This window comes from Nanorana parkeri, unplaced genomic scaffold (assembly GCF_000935625.1).
Source record: "Nanorana parkeri isolate BGI_ZX_2015 unplaced genomic scaffold, ASM93562v1 scaffold63, whole genome shotgun sequence".
Classification (NCBI taxonomy): domain Eukaryota; kingdom Metazoa; phylum Chordata; class Amphibia; order Anura; family Dicroglossidae; genus Nanorana; species Nanorana parkeri.
The window spans coordinates 1753325-1768417 of NW_017306331.1; the positions used below are offsets into that span (position 1 = coordinate 1753325).

Consider the following 15093-nt stretch of genomic DNA (forward strand, 5'->3'; position numbering starts at 1 on the left):
TGAATGACTGATGAAACTAAAGTCCATGAGACTGCAAGTAGAGACTTCAGTGACCAGCATTTTTAGTCACCATGGCAACCTGGCAATCAGGAGTTGACGTGTCCTGGTCTAAGGGCTTGTTCACACCGTGTCCGGATCATATCCAGAACAGTTTGTTCCCGGACCAAAAAAAGCATCCTAAAGTATACCTATGGTATTTCTGGGCTCTCTTCACACCAGCGCAGTCCGTTCCAGACCAGACAAAAAAAATACTGCTTGTCTCATTTTCTCTGGTCTGGAATGCATGGAAACGCATCAAAAATGCATACAAATACATCGGACTGCACCTGAAAGCCCATTTTGAGCTAAAAAACCCGCTTCAGAACGCTGCAAAATACGGCAAAACGCAAGGCACCGCATTCCAGATCTGGTCCCGAAAATGGTGTGAACCTGGCCTTACTGAAACTACATACAGGGCCAGTTGTCATTCAGTTGCTAATTTGCTCTAAATAGCTGGAGATATAGTTGCAGGCTATATAATGACAGCACAGTAGTAAAATGACTCTCTAATTCTAAAATTTAAACATTATAGGCAGGTTCACACCCTTTTCCGGACCAGATCTGGTCCGGAAAAGGGTGTGAACCTGCCTATAATGTTTAAATTTTAGAATTAGAGAGTCATTTTACTACTGTGCTGTCATTATATAGCCTGCAACTATATCTCCAGCTATTTAGAGCAAATTAGCAACTGAATGACAACTGGCAGCCCGCATTTCCAGTGCATTCCAGACCAGACTAAATGAGACATGCAGTATTTGCCTGGTCTGGTCTGGTCTGGAACAGACTGCACTGGTGTGAACAGAGACCAGAAATAGTATAGGGATACATTAGGATGCATTTTGGGGTATGGAAACAATCTGGTCTGTTTATGGAGATGATCTGGATGTGGTGTGAATGTGGCCTGCACCTTAAATACTTACTTTTAGCCTGCCGTCTGCACTGGTGAGATCCAGGGAAAGTTGAGTATCCCGATTCTTGCAAGAAAGTTGCACTGAGTTGTGCTGGCTCTGCTGGTGGAAACCGGGCCTTCGGCAACTATATTTTTTACTTTCGGGTGTGTGTGTGTGTGTTTTTTTTTTTACAGGTTTAATAATGCGCTGATTTTAGATGGGGGAGGGGACTCCTCATTTCAGTGCAAGGCTCATTTTCATTGTGTCTGTGTGCGAGCACTTAGGACAGTTCCAAGTTTGCCTTTTCTCCATAAGGTTTGCTTTTCATCACATTTCTTGGGGATTCATGAAGCATGCCAGATCATTCAGTGCGGTGAGTTTGCAATATCCAATTGAACCCCAAAAAACGGAACACAACTAATCTCCTGTTCCTCTGGATTAAACGACCTCCTGCAGCTGATTGATATTAAAATCCTTGCCTGATCCACCCATAATCAAACAATAATTGCATGTCTGAGGTTACCTGAACAGAACCGGTAAAAGACCATAAAAAGCTTTTCTCTAATCAAATTGTGAAAGTGAAATCTTTTTATTTTTCCCGTAGCTGTTAGACTGTTATATAAGGATGCCAGTGTGTGAGAAAAAAAAAAGTGTATCCTCTGCCGGGTGACATTTGATTTGGCAGCGTTTGTAGAACATGCTATAGAATTTCACATGAGATTTTCATTCCTAACTTTCTTGTTCAGTGATATGTCAGGCTTAGTATGTCACTAGCACTGTAAAGTTGAGGAATATAACTTGTTACTGTGTCCCGGGGGAGGTTTAAAATGTTGCATTTAACATATGTGACATGTCTGAGTGAGCCAGTGATGGAATTAAAGCTCGTGATTGACGCGGCTTGGCTGGTAGTGACAGTGCTCTGGGGTTATGTGCACAGCTGCCGGTCCACCGGCAGGGGCAGCGGGTGCCTAACGCCGATTTTGATTTTGCCTTTCTTTTCTCAGTGCCGCCAGAATCTCTTTTAAAAATGTGTCCTTGGTTGTTAGAGCTTTGAAGCCAGGAGTCAATGTGGGGGATGCAAAATAGAGCAGGTGATGAAAATGGACCGGAAATCTATTTTCTGGAAAGTATTTTAAAAACAGAGCAATATAAAGTAATAAATATTTATAGAATAATAAATAAATATGTATAAAGTAATAAATAAATATGTATAAAATAAGCAGAGCAGTACAACAGCTAAAGAAAAATATAAAGTAATAAATAAATATGTATAGAATAATAAATAAATGTGTATAGAATAATAAATAAATATGTATAAAGTAATACATATGTATAAAATAATAATACGGAAATAAATACAAAATAATGAATATAAAACTATTTTAGCATTTGTAATATTAATAGCATTTGTGATAGCAATACCAATATTACGTGGATTGAATAAATGTACATCCAACTTGAATTTTCTAGAAAAAAACATTTAAGGTGACATCTACAGTATAGTGTTTTTTGTTTTTTTTTACTTTATGCTAAGGAAGTTAAGGAGGGTTATAACCCCAGCAGCATTTTATTTTTATTTTTTTGCAATCTGTGTTCCATTGTGGGGAATTCTCTTCACTTTCTGTCCAATAGCCACAAAGTGAGACGAAATTCCTCCAAAATGAGGGAAGTCCCCTGTGGTCTGCAGGGTCACCAGAACTAGTCCCCCCGTTGGATGATTTCCCACCTAATTTGGAAAATTTGGGAGTTTCTTTCACTGTTTAGTAGTGATGGTAATCAGGAAAAATATAGAGGGGCGAATTGCCTAAACGGGGACACATACAACAGTAAATACCTGACTTGGGCTCTAATCCCACTCCACTCTTTCCAAAACAAAACCAAAAGTTTTGGCTTCATTTTTTTTGCAGTCACCTAATTGGTCACCTGCTGACTACTTTTGTCAAAATGCCTCTTTCTGTTTGTAAACAAAGACATGTGATTAATACTGATCACATGATCAGACCATTCTGAAGGGTTCTTGATCGCTGCATCTGACAGGACAGCCACGGGGCTGATAGCTGTCCTGCTTGCTGGCTTCTAGTTCTGCTATAGGACATTTATTAATGTATCCTCAGTACGATGCTCCGTCAAGCATAGGGCAGCACCTGAGCGGTAAGCTGTTAAAATCCTGTTAACTTCAGTCTGGTGATAATCTGTATCAATGAGGAGAAGAAGGAGCCCTCTGTGGTGGTGATAAAATAACACTATCTTAATCTACGATAACATTTCATAAAATAATAAGGCAGCTTAATAATGAACTGAGGCTAATGCTTCTGACTCCTTATTGTTCTTCTCCTTACCTGCTCATAGTGATCGAGTTTAAAGTGACACAAAGCTCAGAAGTTAAATCTTAAAACGCATTCAAGTACCTTAACTATTAACAATACTGGACCTTATTTGTGTATCACTCGACTGTAGATCCTCAAATCATCTCTGACGTGGTGCTGACACTGTCCTTCCTTCTGGAGGGTGGCTACTTTTGTTCCCCATGGTCCCTGTGTGTGCTGTAAAGTAGTCACTGCTCCAAGCTCGCACTTGTGATGGACTACAATCTCAATACAAATTAGTAAATTATTATAGTCTGTAACGAGAGCGAGCTTGGAGCTGTGACTACTTTACAACACACACAGGGACCATGGGGAACAAAAGTAGCCCCCCTCCAGAAGGAAGGACAGTGTCAGCACCGATTCAGAGATGATTTGAGGATCTACAGCCGAGTGATACACAAATAAGATACATTTCTGTTAATAGTTGAAGTACTTGAATGTATCTGTAAGATCCAACGCCTGAGTTTAGTGTCAATTTAAGGGCAAATATATTCTTTGCATATACAGTTTTTAAATTGACAGAGAATTGTCAGTTTAGTTTAAAGTTAGATGTTCATTAGGGCAGACATGTTTGTGTATTCCATATGCAGGCTCTGCTTCCTTCATATTAGTGCTGCACGATGAATGTCTGTCTGTTCCTCTCATTTAGTGCCAGTTTGGAGACTGGTTGAAATGAAAGTACTCCCTGTTTAAATGGGATTTTATCTCAGTAGCTGGTGATCAGGGAGCTCATGTGAATAATGGAAAATTCTGACTGCAGCCTGAGGGAGAAGCTCCAAATTAATATTTACAGTGCAGTAATGGAAATATGGCAAAGCAGAAAAGTAAAAATTAGAAACACAGAATTACTTTAAAGCTCAACTCCAGACACATATAGAAACACAAACAAATGCAGAGAAATATTTATTTTAAACGTTTGTATATGTAAACCCTAACAATTAACCTGCTATATGCCCCCTTTTGGTCTGTTTAATATGCCATTGGAAGCATTTTGTTTTAACTTTTTTGTAAGTGCTAAATAGACCTCTTGATATTTTTAAAGACTCAGAGCTGTCTTATGTCCTGTCATCTGTGCACTTCCTTTGCTTTCTCCCAGTCTTTATGTTGGACTACAGAATAATTTGCCTTTTATGTTGTAGAGATCTGAGAGAAGGAGTGGTTGAGTAGTTTAGCAAACGACAGCTGGGAGGGCTGACACCCCTCACAATAAAAATGCTGTGCGCTGTGAACACACAGAACCGATTGCAGTTTTGGCGGATGAAGAGGTAGCTTTCTGAACTATGCCTTGGGCTTGTGAACTATCCCTTGGGCTTGTTCACACCAAATGCAGACCAGATCTGCATGGGTTTCTGCACAAGCAGTGCAGTGTGTTTTGCTGCATTTTTTGCCGCAATTTTGCCACGTTCACGGCCGTTTTTGCAAACTTTTTTTTTAGAAAAGTTTCAAATGGGCTTTCAATGCATTCCAGTGCGTTTGCATGCATTTTTGATGCATTTGGATGCGTTCCAGAGCAGGTAAAATAGGGCTTGCTGCAGTTTTTTTACATGCTCTGGAACTGAACGCTGCGGTGTGAACTAGAGCCCAAAATACCATTGGAATACATTGGACGCAGTTTTGATCCGGTAATAAAACGTGATGAAATATGCATGTATTGTACAGATGTACTGCATGTGTTTGTTTTTGTGTTTGTTTTTTTTTTGTTGCCTTGACTGATGCTTTAAGTGTATTTTTAACTGCGGGTGTTGTAAATACCTGAATATGACTTCATTTCAGCCCTATGTCCCTATTCACAACTTCACATTCCATGAACGTGCGCGGTTTGACACGTGTTCACGGAACATGTAAAAAACTTGTTTCGGTGCTATTACTTGATAATGGCACCCCCAAACGTGGCTGAGAAAAACATGCATTTTTCCTTTTGAGTCGAGACGTGCACAGGCGCCGGGCAAAAAACATGGTACACCTGTAGCAGAGTCTGCTACATGAGCTACTTTCTTGTGCTTTACGTTATCTTAATTAGGGGTTATCTCTCATTGCTGCATGCACTCATTGAAGGCAGATTATATATACACATATATACATTGCACCAGAACAAAATACCTCTATCTCCCCACCATACGGGTGTCTTTTTTTTATTTCATTTAAAAGCTTTCTATAATTTTCTCAACCAATATTTAAAAAAAAGGAGCAGCTGCAAATCCTCTGAATTAAAAGGTGACTTAAGAATAATTTACCTGTTAAAATGTCTACAAATTCTTGTGTCATTTTTACGTAATGTGCCTCGTTGTCAAGCCTGGTTAAGAACCTTTCATAAATGAAATATTTTTTTTATTTACATTCTGTTTAACTTCCATTTTATTTGTTTTTAGCTCATTTAGAAATGCAAACCTTAATTGGGCTGTTTTTGCTGAGACCTTTTTTTTTTTCTTCGATGGTTATGTGAGAGAAATTTGATTACCTCACATTGAGTTGTTAATGTTTTCAGTCTGCATTCATGACAGCTGCCAAAAAATCCAGTCCGCATTTGTAGAGATTTGTTTTCAAAAGGAAATGTCAGAAAAGATTTTACTTCTAATTGACTGTACATGTTCTGCTATAAAGCCATCATTGTATGATGCCAATTAACGCTTTCTTTGCACACTTTAGAAAAAAATAATAATTTCAGACCTGAACTCTTAGGTTCGTTTTCCTATATAAATTATGTACCTATTGCTAAATATTTGGAATATCATTTGTGTTCTGTTCCATGAGAACTCTACGGAATGGGGTTCATTTACCTTCTATAGCAAGGACCGCAGTCAGAGTAGATTCCTGTATAAGATCTAAGCTAGGTATGCAGTTCAAACACAGGCAAGGGGCTAAATACACAGTTGAACCACATATATGGGGCATGTTTTACCTGCCAAGGGCAGTATTGTGACTGGCCAATAAAGGAGCAACAGCAGACTGGATGAGGTCACCTCTCAGCCTGTTTAACATAAACACATGTACACTGTGGCTAAACCTTATTGGCTCAGAGTACTACTGTACATGAGATTGCAGGAGACCATTATTATTGTAATGAGAGTAAATATTCCCTAAGTATTTCAAATGCTGTGTTCAGTTGCTATAAAAATAATTAAATAACATTTATCAAAAATATTGAATGATACATTTACCTGTGCACATTCAAGCATTTTTACCCCGTGCACTCCTAGCACCTTCTTATAGGGACTAACCCTGCAACTATCTTCGCATGGATCTCTCACATATACACCTGTGTGCAGATAATAATATTTACAGATTATTGCATTATGTTAGAAATAATTTTGATTATGAAATTAATCTAGAAATATCTAATTTTATCTTATAAATACAAGATAAAGATATTGTGTTACATTTTAGTACACAATATATAACTGGCAGTACACAGTTCACCTTTCCTTTTCTCTTGTGCAATTTCAAATAAAAAGGACGAATCTGACTGGCTACCCTATTCAATATTGACAGTTCCAATTTCAGGTGTGGATATTGGATCGGTTATACCGATAGCAAAGATGGCTCACCTGGTACATCCGGTCAGGTCCTCCTTTCTTTTTATAAAATGCATCAGGAAGATGATCTGTGTTCAGAAAAGACTATGCCGGCACCTACTCAGCAGAATTGGATAAAGACATGTTATATGTTTATCTATGCACAAACAGGTATATGTAAAAATGAAGGGTTCTACTAAAATAATTGTATATATTACAACAGTTTTTTGTTGGGACAGGTGGATAGTTACCCCATCCGTATGATTCATTAAATATATACAGTACATAAAAACCACACACGATCTTGTCGGAATTTTTTGGTACCACACAGACCATATTAATCAGTTAAAAAATCCTCTTTATTAAAATACATGTTTAAAACAAGACACTTCACAATATTTTGTTTTATTCATGTATTTTAATAAATATGTTTTTTGTTGTTGTTGTTTTTTTTTTACTGATTTAATATTGTCTATGTGGTACCAAAAAAGTACAAACATACTGTGTGAGGTTTTTATGTGTATATTTATAAATATCTATATATATTATTGTACAGTAGAACCCTGCATTTTTTTTGTTTATAAATATTACTACATAAAAAAATTCTCCACTATTTTGATGTCTCATACATCAAAGGAGCTTGGTGTAAACAAATATCATGTATACACCATGCTCCTTTGATGTATGAGATATCAATATAGTGGGAAATTAGTTATTTAGTAATATTTACCTACATCAAAGGGAAGCTTGGGAATTCATTTGACTCTAGACATTGGTTCTAGTGTGTTTTCCCACACGATTCAATTGGTTCATAAATATGTTCACATTTTTGGGAAACTGCCTCATGGAAATGAATAACTATGACTAACTATAAAAAAGGTCTACATTTTTGGAGATGTAAATTAGAGTGCTTTGCTATATAACTGTACTCACTGGGGTAAGTTTATATTTTTCACACAACTTATAGCCAGATTTCCCACATTTTTGTTAGATTTAATTGTGAAAATGTGTGAATCCTGTGAGTGAAATTATGATTTTTTTAAAAAATATTTAAAGATAGTTTCCTTTAGATATATAGATAATATATTCCTTAATTTGATTGTTCAGTATTATATGTTATTACCATTTTGAAACGTAATACACATTTTTTATTTTATTTTACAGATATAATAATGATTAATTATTAATTACATTATTAGAACTGTGAATTATTATTGGCATAATTGTGGTCAGTGTTAATATTATTGTAATTATTACTTAATGACACAGTAATTATTACTGTACTGCTGTGTGTATCTACCTGTACAGAAGCAGCAAAGGCTTCTGCAAATTGTCATAGAAAGCACTTGTATGGATGTTGACTTGATAAGTTTATCTTTTGGGTATTTGTGTGTCATCTGTCTGTGCCATTTATGTTTGTTCTCAGATTCTGGCCATTAACCGTGGGGAAAATCTGAAAGTCCTGACAGTAAAGGTCACCATTCCTGACAGGGTGAAGGATGCATTCTGTAGGTGGTGTGTCAATGAAAGGTCTGTATACATTCTTAACAAATCCTTTTTTTCCCACTGCTGCTGAAATGCCTCTTCAATGTCCCGGCGCATTATAGAGACATGGCGTTAACACAGTTTAAGCCCTATTAAAGATTTTTTTCCCTTTTTTATTCCTTTTGAGTTTGACTGATTTTGCTACATGTGTTGTGTGGCATTGCCATACTTGTTAGACAGGAGACAGGTCTCTGCAGCCTGGAGCAGTATTCGTATTTCAGAGCTTTAGCTGCAGAAGAAACAGACAAAACTACATTTGGTGTAATGCTTCAAAAGACCATTTTCTGGAACATTGAAATTGCCCGTTTTTTAAATTTAATAATTTAGTTAGAATGAATGTTTTATTTCAAGAGTAAGAGTCTTTTCAGGGAAACCTGCTGCCTCTGAAATTGAATTAAACTTCAGTGTGAAGATCTCAAATCTTCTTTCTAGTTATCCACTCTGAACCAGGCCAACATAGAGCCTTTCTTCCTGTCTCTCATGCCTTGGCCACGGCCCCTGCTTCCTGTCTACCAGGGGAAGATGGGTGGTAACAGGATAGTTCTTCCATGGCCAGGGTTTCTAATCTCTCTCCCATTCACAGAAGGGTGGGCACAAAATAGTTCTTCTCGTGCTAGGACCCATTTCTGTCATGAAGGCCACAAACTAGGTCGCCTGTGGCCAGGGCCTCTCCTCCCTGTCTTCCAGCTGAACATGGGTGGGAACTGAAGAAGTCTTTTCATTATCTCCCAGCTAAAGAAGGGCAGGAGCGTTGGCTATAGCGTTGGCTTTACCATGTTTGTGACATTCCACTTCAATAAATAAGCACAAGGATTCATGCTACACTGGAGTGCTGGTGATCTTCATCTTCTACAAATTTGATACACACGGCGCCATCTGTGACTTATTGCTGCGAGCACAACGGTTGTTCAGGTCCAATCGCTGTAAGAAGTGCAGGGGACACATCCATATACTAGCATTAAGTGTCCGTCAAGCACTGTTGGAGCTGTATTGATAGTTCTTAGAACTTACATCCAGAGTGCTCCGCAGTAGTGCAGTACATTACAATGCTTTTTCATTGCGTTTAAAGGTGCCATGAGATCATGTATGATGTCACCAATAATCCAATAATCTGGGCTCCAGCAGCTATCTTTCAAAAGGGCAGAACCTAGTTGATCTGCTGCTGCAGTGCAAAGACTCTCTCCATGAATTCCCAGGTTCACAGGTGTTGGATGACATTTGCATTTATTTTGTGAGGGTCAAACACTTCGCTAGGCAAACACAAAGTCCTTTTACATTTTACTTAAAACCCATGATAACGTTGACATTGTTATAATTTCTGCCCATGCCACTTTCTTTTCGGTTTTGTTTTTCGCTCCCTATTTCTTTCTAATTAAAATCTGGAGAAACATATCTATCTAAATCTGCTATCAAATTAAACTCCATTTTGTCCTTAAAAAAGGTGCATAATACATTAGGTATGCTTGAATAGGTGCAACTTACAGGGTTTGAAACCAAATTCTCTCTGAAACAGAAATATTATCAGGGACATAACAGTGAAAAGGGGGGTAAAAGTTTATGGCACTCATATGTTTAAAAGAGAACTATAGCCAAATGTTTTTTGGTCGTACTTTTCTTTGGGGTCACATTGGGGCATTTACCCATTGCCTGCTATATGCTGACAGTGCAGGGCCGCTCTGCACTTCTTGTATATAAAGTTTTTAGTTGACATGGTTTTTGAGGGGTTTACTGTGACTTGCAGTTGGGTTAGTTGGGTGAATCTTTTAGATTTAGAATAGGTTGGCTATATAAAGGAAATATATGCTATAAACTACTATATCATTGCTGGATAAACCCACTATTTTCGAATCCCTTATAATGGTTGACTTCACCCCACTACTGAGCCAGTTACAAGTTTGTTACCTTCTAGTGATTCTGTAATAATTTACATCATGGAAGGTTAATCACAGTAAATTTGACTCTGCTGCTATTTTTGTCATTTATTAAAAATAAAGAATTATTTAATTCAATCCATCAATGCCTACCCATAACCGGAAGATTCATTCTCTATGGAGTTAACATTTAAAGAAGAACTATGAGGTGAGTGATTTCCACTCATCCTCATAGTTAGTGCCAACCTGTGACAAAGAAGCTGTCACAGGTCAGCTCTATAGATCAGGAAGTGAGCAGAAACATGGACCGATCTGCTCAGTTCCCGATCGTCTTCCTGCAGTGAGCGGTGACTGTCAGTCACTGCTGCCCGCAGGGATTCCCCCCCCCCCCAACTGAGCTTTTGGTCACGGGAGGAGATTAGTATATGTTCTCCCGTGACCCTAAAGAGAACTATGGGGAAAAACACTTACCCCTTAGTTCTCTTTTAAGCTGTAATTATGTAATTTAAAATACGTCCCATCCCCAAAATGTTTTGTAAATAGGGAATTTGTGGGGAACTGAAATTCTTCTTATAGCAAAAATGAATGCATTATGACCTACTATGATGTTATTTTATAAATACATCTTAATGTAAACCTGTGCTTTGCACATGCAGGCCAAAGCAGCACATTCACTTTATTGCCCTCTTCTTGGTTTCCTATTGCCTCCTCTGTGTTCAAAAAGCAATTTAAAATTTGGTGAAGTTCAGTAAAAATTCTATGTTTTTAACAAGTATTAACTGCCTTTTTTTTCCCCTCGGAAGATGGAGACCAAAACAGTTTGCAAGGCCGGAGTTCATGACAATCCTACGTAATTCTGTAGAAGATTCGTACAAGCGCCTCATTTACCCTCTTCTCTGCAGAGAGTATCGGTATGCAAATCCTTATGCCAAAGTAAAATGTAAAACTATATACATCCTGATGTTATGTCATATGAAATGGAAGCCCCAGTGTTTTCTCCTGACCACACTCAAGGCAGCAAGTTTAAACTAAATCGGAAAGTTGACTCTACTGCCTTTTTTCCCCCTCTATTTAGATCAGCTTCACTTCTATATCTTGCAGTAGCACGCACTAGTGAGTTACAGTGCCATTTATTTTTAATGACACCCCAATGAATTAAGGCAGCGCATCCACGTTGCAGTGCACCACAATGTGGGGTAATGCACTGCTATGTGTTGTGGTGCCCTGCTACAGAAAAGAGGGGCAGATATCTTTTTTTATTGTCTTTTGTAGCCCATTCAAATGAATGGGCTGGCTTAATGGAATAGGCCTTAATGCAACGGTCTAGAAAGGAAAGGTATGAAGGGGGCCTCAGGTTGGAAACGGAATTAGGATGTTTGGAAACTTTTGTAACCAATGTAAAATATTTTCTGCACAAGTGACTGATTCTGTGCATTTTGGTAGCTTAGTACATCACACCTTTCATTTCTGGGCCACTAACTTCTAAATTGTGGACCTGTAATGATTAAAACTTAAAACCACTGGCTGGTCTGTATATCATTGAATCTACATTGTGTAATCTTTTATGCTTGAATAGATCATACATTTTTATTCCTGCTTTTTGATGAAAATGTTTTGGTTGCTGCTTATGAGTAGCAGCAATGAGTTTTAATTCTAATGGTTTTCACGGTTTGTTTATTGTGAGCCCAACATGCCTGTTGTATGTCCTGCCCAGTGTTGTCTTTCATAAGGTTTTAAAACCAGTTTAAGTGTCTTTCTTTTAGTTGTTTGTTTTTAGGCCCCTAAATCTAGCCAGCTAGTCACATCATTGTTTTTGACAATGGCAACCAAGGAGAGCAAAGCTGCATTCTGCCTCTCCTGTCTTTTTCATGTGAAGCTGACTGTTGAAAATTATAATCAGGAGAGGACTTTCAAGGCTCTGGGTTTTTGTAATTGGTTTGTGTTGATAAATCTCATTGTGTTATTTATGCCTGTTTGCAGGATACATAGAGCTTCCCTTTAGCAGTTAGTCTTTCCTAAGTTACCTAAAGGTTTTCTATAAGTATAGAGAGTCCACATGGCAGTTTTTCACACTGGCTGCAACCGGCTTTATTTCAGTCTGGCATTAAAGGAACAGCAGTAGCATTTCCAGGCTTAAAGGGACATCAGCAGCATTTCCAGCTTCTTAAAGAGAATTTCATGCCGCACACCTAAAACCCTAGTTTGTGTGCATCCTACTGTAAATTTAGGTGCTGGAGTTGCACCTTGTGTCCAGTAAGCATTTTCACTTACAAGGTTGCCATCTCACAGTGACTCCCTTTTTCCAGGTTTCCTCCCCAAGTATTGAGAGACCCCTATGCAGACAGTTGCTTCATCTATAAAGGATAACCACAGCAGTGGCATAATGATGACTGATTAGATAAGCTTCTCAGCAGCACATGACAGCCTTTCTTTGCCGAAACTTATATAAACACTTTGTAGCCTATATTGAAAGCATTACTGCCCAAAATCAGGGGCACATTTATGCTCATTAATGTGCCACAACTGACTTAAAATTGCATCTGTTGGCATTTGTGGTAACTCAGCGCGCTGCACTGCGCAGCAGTGCATTGCCATGTGTTGCAGTGCCAATTAAATAATGACACTGCAATACACCAGAATGTGCACGTTGTATTACCGCATGTTGGAGTAAAGAGCTTATTTTTCCATCCGGATGTTGTGGAACCGTAAGTCCTATGAGGCATTGACAGGCAAAGGCATGACTTCCAGAGGCAGAGAGATTATGGAATTTGTAGTTATAGCACAGCTGAAGGGCTGTAGTTGCCCAAGCCCTGTCCTATGCAATGGTATGAATGATGCCTAAATTTTCTCCCCCTCCCTGAAACACATGCATTTTAAATAGAATCTTCCCGTATGCCTTGTGCTTGTGCGATCATTTATTATTTAGTGACAGGTGGGAAAAACATCAGAGAGATTGGCAGAATTACTGACCGCATGATGTGCTTGTTATTTCATTTTATTTCTTTACCCCGCCATGTAGGACGCAGATTATCTTTCACGGCTGAAAGTCTTGTTGCACTTGGCACCTCTTAGCATGTTTTTGTAGGATCTTTAAGCAGATAAGATTATGAAGTTTATAGCGAAATATCTTGGCTTTCAACTCGTCAGATCTTGCCATATTAGTGTCCTTCACTGTGTCAATAATGGTGTTATGGGATACAGGAGGAATTTTCGCTCTATGATTAATACGCAATTTGCAGCTGTAATGATTTCATGATCAGTTATTAAAGTGTCCATGCCCATGCGTATTAGACCAATATATTTTTTGGACACATAATGAAAGAAGTGTTGAGGCTGCCATTACTGACCTTCTGGCTGTCCCTGACCTCAATACTTTCTGGAGTTCTGGAGCAAACTTTGTTGTTTGCTCCAGAACTGTTTCTCTCCCTATGCAAGCTAATGATTAAAGGGAGAACTATGGCACGCCTTATGTTTGCCCCATGGCAGGTTTCTTTTGTGTCATCCTAGTTCTAGGTCTGATTGTCCTATAAAGCCGTGAATATTTTTATCCACAGACCAGGCCAGAGACCCAGACATGGTAGGTAGAGAAAACAGAACGACAAGGAAGTAAAGTCTCATAACTGGAAATTCAAACCACAATTTACTTCTTGTCACATATAAGCACCCTTGACTCCTGTTGTAGGTCTGTTAATTTGGTGTGGGATATTCAGACCATAAAACCATAATGCTAGAAGGCTTTCTAGAAATATACAGAATGTGTAAAGTGGACATTCAGCTGATGTATGTGATACTTGATTTTAAACTATCACAAAAAAGTTTTTCATGATCAAACCCGTGTTGTATTTGTTACAGTGGAAGATTTGCATGGCATACATACATACAATGGTCATATTGTCTTTGATTTTGTCTTTTGACAGGTCTAAACTAAGCAGTGATGCAGAGAAGGAATCTATAATGATGTTTGGGAGAAACCTACGCCAGTTGCTTCTTGCAGGCCCTGTCAGAGGGCGTACAATAATGGGTGTGGACCCGGGGTACAAGCATGGCTGTAAGCTGGCCATCATTTCAGCCACTAGTAAGTGTCTCCCTGGCACTGTACAGTCATTTTATAACTTTTTAGTCACTGGCTAGTTTGTTACAATATAAAAGCTAATAAACCACAGCCAAAGCTAACCTCACCTCCCACCTATTTTGATGCCAATATGTACCATTAAAACCCTTATTTTCATATTTTCTACTGCAGCATATCTGATTTTTGGTCTTTATCTTCTCACTTCTATTTAAAGGTTAACTACACAAAGGTACAATTGGAAATAAATCTTGGCATCTACTGTATACTGGAAACTCAGCCTACTTGCTGAGTAAATTAATTTTTCACCCATACATTTCTGTACTGTACCGGTCCACCTTGTTTCCTTTTGTCTGTAGTCTGGTGATCCTGGAGCAAACCTACAGGGGATGCTGGAACACCCTTCTAGCTGACTCTCACTCACAGAAAGCCTAGTGTAAATTTACTGCCAGTATAAAATGTTTTTTACACCCATAAATGTGATTTTTTTTTTTATGCTAGAAGCGAAGAGTGAGGAATTTACAAGTTACATCCTTTGGAAAGTACGCTTCTACTGCCCCGCCTATTGATCATTTATGTCAATATTGAGTGTTTTCTCATGTTAAGGGTATTACTTTGAACACAGATTATGGTAAATTAAATTGGTGTTTTGTTGGATAACCATATTCACTCTGAATAATTTATTTTCTAGAAGTACCCTGTATTGCCCCTCTCCCTGTTTATAGAGCAGGTCCTTCCTTTGCACATGGAAAGCAACAGGTTCACTTAACACTTTAGAGTCTTTTACAGTACGAAAGAGAA

At 38.3% G+C, this 15093-nt stretch overlaps 1 protein-coding gene across 1 annotated transcript in view; it reads left to right on the top strand.

The window, feature by feature from the left end:
- The window catches only part of SRBD1 (S1 RNA binding domain 1), a 151217-nt gene that overhangs the window by 26413 nt on the left and 109711 nt on the right, over positions 1-15093 (top strand). The window contains exons 11-13 of the mRNA XM_018576291.1: positions 8234-8337; positions 11027-11134; positions 14141-14298. Of these exons, the coding sequence (XP_018431793.1) occupies positions 8234-8337; positions 11027-11134; positions 14141-14298 (370 nt within the window). The remainder of the gene's footprint in view (positions 1-8233; positions 8338-11026; positions 11135-14140; positions 14299-15093) is intronic.